This window comes from Seriola aureovittata, unplaced genomic scaffold (genome assembly GCF_021018895.1).
Source record: "Seriola aureovittata isolate HTS-2021-v1 ecotype China unplaced genomic scaffold, ASM2101889v1 unplaced_scaffold118, whole genome shotgun sequence".
NCBI classification, from domain to species: Eukaryota; Metazoa; Chordata; class Actinopteri; order Carangiformes; family Carangidae; genus Seriola; species Seriola aureovittata.
Window position 1 is genome coordinate 1 of NW_026613231.1, and position 5,988 is coordinate 5,988.

At 40.2% G+C, this 5,988-nt stretch overlaps 1 protein-coding gene and 1 long non-coding RNA gene across 3 annotated transcripts; both read left to right on the forward strand.

Moving 5' to 3' along the window:
* Positions 1-2,061: 2,061 nt before the first annotated feature.
* On the forward strand, positions 2,062-4,540 carry LOC130165940 (ras-like GTP-binding protein O-RHO). Of its 2 annotated transcripts, none has more exons than XM_056371138.1 (2): positions 2,062-2,111; positions 4,203-4,540. In XM_056371138.1, exon 2 carries the CDS (start codon positions 4,203-4,205, stop codon positions 4,380-4,382), a length of 180 nt encoding a protein of 59 aa, XP_056227113.1. In that variant the 5' UTR covers positions 2,062-2,111; the 3' UTR covers positions 4,383-4,540. The 2 variants fall into 2 exon arrangements, with proteins under 2 accessions (XP_056227113.1, XP_056227114.1); XM_056371139.1 differs by having other exon boundaries at positions 2,082-2,132.
* A 553-nt stretch (positions 4,541-5,093) lies between these two features.
* On the forward strand, positions 5,094-5,986 carry LOC130165941 (uncharacterized). Its single transcript, XR_008827071.1, has 4 exons — positions 5,094-5,204; positions 5,328-5,412; positions 5,632-5,796; positions 5,879-5,986. It is a non-coding gene; the product is annotated as an uncharacterized LOC130165941 (long non-coding RNA).
* Positions 5,987-5,988: the final 2 nt, after the last annotated feature.

The window sequence follows — 5,988 nt, forward strand, 5'->3', positions numbered from 1 at the left end:
ACTTAATACCACTCAGATTCAAATGTTGAAAAAGACTCACCAAACCACCTATCGTCGCTGTCTGCATTCTCCAGTTCTTGGAGGTCGATGACGTGGGAAGGGGCGTCAAACTCGTAGAGTTCAGGGAGACCCTCCGAATCGCTTTGGGCCATAATCTCAGGCTGTGTTATTCCACAACTCGCCTAAACAAGAAACCAGTAAACAGGGCACATCTTGCATTAAAGTTCCCCTTGTTGAATCCACATTTAGTTATCCAACCAGGCTAGCAATTTATTTGGTCTTAACTAAGGCTAGTTTACATCTGATAACTGTACTTTGATGGAATGTGATCGCCTGTGTCGACAAAGGAACTGAACCGGAAAAGTTACACAAAAGAACATGTTTTTGTTGTTTTTTCTTACCATTAAGCTGTACATTGCTGTCTTAATGTAACATTAAAATACTGATTTGCGTCTCAAGTCTCATTCTAATCGTTTAACTGTAGTTTACGTTAAGGCAACGCCATCAAGGTAGAACAACTGGTTAACGCTACCTAACGTTAAACATTAGCCGTTTAACTGGTAAAACTATCAGGTAATTCGTATTATTAACACATTAAATATCGCAACATTCACGCGGCTGTCCCGTTTAGTAGAATTGATCTGTAAAATATGAAACTATTTTGCAAAATAAGTAAGATTTGTTGAAAACCTTACCGACACCGTCTGTTCTCGGGGCGACGCAGATGAATCTGCAAACGCCGCGCGGATGTAACGTTAGCGTTTAAATTGCCTCCGTTTTGAAACAGCCAATGGCTAACGTCATGTCCATTAGCTCGCCGCTTATTGGTTCATACGCGTCAACTTCCTTTGACCTGACCACGTGATCGTCACATATTGCAAAATAATGTGGAAATATGTGTGTTTGCAGCCAAAAGAAGAAATATGCCAATAACACATTTTGGGGAGGGAAGAGCACAGACTACAATGGGCAGATAGTTGACGAGTTAATGGAATTAAAATTATTACTTTGTTTAAAAAATTGGCCTGGTTTGTTTTTAGCAGAGGAGGAGAATCAGCTGTAGATCTAATGTTGGTTTCTAGTGACCCATATGCAAATGTTATATGTACATATATTGAATTTACATGTATGAAATGTATGTACATATGAAATAAAAAAAAGTATGTAAAAAAAATTATATGAAACCTATTAGAAATTGGAACAATTTCATATATTGACAGATATGTCTATCCCATACAAATATGTGTGTTTATGTTTGTATTCTGTGGACATGTTACATAAATATATATCAATCCCAAAGCCTATTAATATATGTTGATATTATATACAATGACAAAAGTCTAAGACCACATTCCCAGAATGGAAAGATAGACATGTTTAAAATGAATGAGAAATTGATAAGAAAAGCAGATATAAATTAAATATATATTCTAAACATATATGCTCACAACATGCTATACCACAGAAAAAACCTAATAAATCCGATAATATCCTAATTGAGCTGAACATTTTACAGTTTGAATTGAGCTTTTGTTGGAGTTTTATCATGGATTATGGAGTTATTATGGTTTTTAAATGCTATTTTAATGTAATCCTAATGATATATTTTTTAATGTATTTCCAGTATTTCCATGCCTTGAACTATGTTGTGTCTGAATGGTGTTATTATAGAAATAAACTTGTCTTGCCTTTATGTTGAAACGTCTAGAAGGAGATACGAATCAAAAAGTGGAATAATAAAGAATTTGTGTACCCGAGATGAACATATAGTAGGATTGCGTTTGCAGCAATTGTACCAAACTACTTACATATAAACAAGGAAGGAGATGGAATGCACCTTTGGCGACCTTGTTTTATACATCTAGTAGCAAACAGAGAGAAACATCACTGGGAGGCTGGGCTCAGGGGAAACAGTACTTTACTTCTCCCAGGGGTAAAACAAACCTGGGAGACTTTTATTTTATTTTATGTGCTATAATGGTTGGCTCAGTTATGCTTCATCATGATTTCGCCGTGTTCCATTGGCTGGAAGTGCGTCATGTGGGCGGGCGCTATCTTCGTGGCACTGTCGGGGGCGGGGCTCTTACGTCCGACAGGAAAACGAAAGAAAGGCGAGTATCTCTAACAAAACGGTAAAATTACGCTTATGTGACTAGCCAGAATTGGTATCTGCTTCATAGCTTTGTGTGTAAGAGTAGCTGGTAGATTCAGGCGATGTATTGCGGTCTCAAAATGTTCAGTGTCCAGCCTGACCACAGGCCAGCTGTCCCGAAAAACTAAGCAAAGTTAGCAAGCTAACAGCTTAGCTTCCTCAGAGGGAATATGACCTGCTGCTAGCTAGAAGTTAGCTGCCACTCCACCGATTCACACAGGCCAAAAGATAATGATGGTTAAAAATAAGGTAACATCGGGACAGCAAGCTACCTGTAATGTGAAGCAGTTCACCAGAAGTAAAGCTGACAGATTCAGTAGATCGTTACATTGGAGGTAAACAGCAGTGAGGAAGTGAATTGATAATGCAACGTAAACTTGCCAAATAGTCTTGATCCGCCTGGCAGCTGTAGCTAACCATTGCAAACTGTGTTACAGTGTGTCATGTTAACTCAGTTCACTCTTTGAAGCGGCCAGTAGACCATATAGATGGCTACAGACAGACTGGCTGTATATGATGTAATCTGTGACCCATTCACTATAAATCTATGCCTGGGTTGACGGAGTTTTATTCAGGCACTGTTTTGAATCTTCTTCAAATGGCGACAGCAATATCTTAATTTCATTAGGCCATTTCATTGGTAGATCTTATTTTAGCAACATACGTAAACACCAAATCCAGATGTTATCCAGGATCTCCATGTTGAATTATTATGTCTGAAACAAGGAATAAGAGTCCTGCTGTTGATTGTCATGTTATACTGTAATTTATAGTAGTCATGCGTTTTGTTCAGTGAATTGACTAATGGCAACAACCTAAACTAAACAGGATGAATCCCCATCCAACATTTTTGCTTTCAGGCCCACATAGAAGTTGATTTGTTTCGTTGAATGTTTGTTGTTTATAGTGGAACTTTAGTGAGCTCTACAGGAGGGATTATCTTCCAAAAGATAGTAAAATTTGACTCATCTGACTATATCACATTTTTCCACATCTCTGCAGATCAGTGCCTCTGGTTTTGACACCACTGAACTCTCAAATACGCATTTGTCTCTCAAAGTTATGTTCATCATTTCCTCTTGATGCAAAATCATAATCAGAATTTTTGCACTTGCCACAGAGCATGATGGGAGGTTATTTCCTTAATTGTACCATGCAGTGCACCTGTGTTGAAGCAGCAGCATTTGTTAAGCTTCTCCACTCATTTATTCATTTTTTTCCTTTAATCTGTCACCTGTTTGCATGTTGTTTTATGCCAGAATCAAATTTAAAAAATCTGTGTTGGTTGGTCCAGTGCTGTGGTCTAGGGTTAAATATATTGACACATATCTGATGGATTACCCTGAAAGTTTTCTAGGTGGATGACGACTGATGACTTTGGTGATTGCCTGAATTGTCATCTAGTGGCACAAGTGGGTTTCATCAACCTGCAATGACAGATGTGACATCATTATGTGGACTTACAGATAAAACAATGGATGCAGGTGTTATGTGCACCAGGCTCCAGTGATGTTTCCTGATGTGAGAGCTCTGCTTTTAATTCTAGTCAGCTTCAGCTTCACTTTGAAATTGAGGCGATGTGAAGACTGACAATAGTACAGCAAGAAATATGCAGCCTCCTCACTCATGTAAATGAGGCCACTATGTTGACACAGGGAGGGTTACAACACAGAAACAAACTGCAAGGTTGTTCTGCAAAAAAGTTTAAATTTGCTCAGTTTTAGCTGCAAAGCAATTTGCCATCATCTGACAAAGCATATTTTTACCAGTTAAATACATGCAAGTGAACCTTCCTGACAGACAACAGAGGATAAAGTGATTGGCCACGACAACTTTTATTAAACCTATCCTCATAGTGTTACAAACCGCTGTTTGTAAAACCAGTGTTTTGGTGTCTGATAAACCTACAAACTCAAACCAGCATGGATCATCTCTTTCATCATCTTGCGGGACTTTTTGGCACCAGTGAAGCTTGTTACTTCACAGGGCTGTTTTTGGTCTGAATGCCCAGAATAAATAACAGAATAAATGTCTTTCTTCATTCTTTCAGATGGCTGCAATCAGGAAGAAACTGGTGATAGTTGGTGATGGAGCCTGTGGTAAAACCTGCCTCCTCATTGTGTTCAGCAAAGATCAGTTCCCCGAGGTTTATGTGCCCACTGTGTTTGAAAACTACGTGGCCGATATTGAGGTGGATGGTAAACAGGTAAGATCTCAATATAATGACTAATATCACATTTCTATGTTGTTCTCATATTTTCAGTTGTCCATTAATAAAACATGCACTGTGTGGTCTGAGGCTCTGAACCTTATGGGATGGTTCAACGTTTAGCCTGATACTGATATTGATATTGGAGTGTTAATAAAAATTTATTAAGAATGATGAGATTTTATATCAGCTGATCTTAATGTTTTCTCTCTCGACATAAACACTAATATCGGCTCATATCTTGTCTTGGCCGATTTATGGGTCTAGCCCCGTTTCAAAGCTTCTCTCTCACCTCACTTCCACCTATGATCTGTTACCTGGACAACAACCACTGATTATGAGCCTCCGCATTTAAATCTGGTATTAGAGGAATAATTTGACATTGTGTTGAACTATGAACACATTTAACAAAGCTCACTAATGATCATGTTTTATCTTGTTTGTTTAATCCGGACAGAAACACAAATGTAAAATTGAGCGTTAATGGTTACAGGGGGAGTTATGTGCTCTATTTTTTGTTGAACAACAGTCGACCCAGCTTCTTTGCTGGTTGCCTGGCAACCAGATAATGACGACATTTTGAGAAGCCACTGAGCCACTTTGGAAAGTCTCAGATATTGTAGAACAGTGTCTGCTGTGACATTTGCCATCTCAAACAGTCAAAATCTAGTAAATAAACTTTAAATCTAGTAAATAAACCTGAAAATGTAGAAACTGTACAGTCTGTTTCCTGAGTCGACCAGACGGAGCCGGAGGTGCCGGAGGAAGCGGTGGGCAGGCGGGTGTCCTGCGGCGGGGAGCGGGCCACGGTGCGGTACGTGGGTCCGGTACCACCCACAGCAGGTCAGAACCGGGCTGCCAGATGGAAAGTCCAGTCATCCACTGACTCCAAACACCAAACAACAGAAACATTCAGATAAGTGACGGAGGAAACAAAGGAACCAAATGTGTGTGTTGTGTGTTCAGGGCTGTGGCTCGGCGTGGAGTGGGATGACCCCGACAGAGGGAAGCATGACGGCAGCCACGAGGGAGTCCAGTATTTTACATGCAGGTGATCCTCACTTTAATGTGACAATACAATTCTTCTCAGTTCACCTGAATGTCAGAGTTCTGGTGTCGTGTTTGCTCAGCAGCTTTTAAAATGAAGTAGTCTGATGACGAGTGATGTATATTTGATAGATTCAATAAATAGAATTAGAATCTTTTTTCGCCGTTTTATGGCTGAAACTTGAATGTTGTGTCCCTGACTGTTTTCTTTGGACTCTCTCAGTCACACTAAAGGAGGTTCCTTCGTCCGCCCGGCGAAGGCGAGCTTCGGTGTGGACTACCTGGCCGCTGTGCGACAGGTGTACCAGGTCGACACAGAGGAGGTGCTGAGTGAGGAGATCTCCATCTCTGACAAGAAGCTGAAGTGGTGGTGCGTCGAGGAGCGCAGGTACGGAGAAAGAGATGCACGGCCGTGTGTCAGTCGTTCTGTCAGTTAATTTCACCTTCACTTTTTTTTTTTGTCTCTGTAGTTATGAGAGTCTTCCGTCAGTGATACTGAGTCGCTGTGAGGTGAACGGCCCCGGAGACGATGGAGAAATCAAGAAAACAACACCCAGTATCTTTCTGCAGAGTCTCTTCT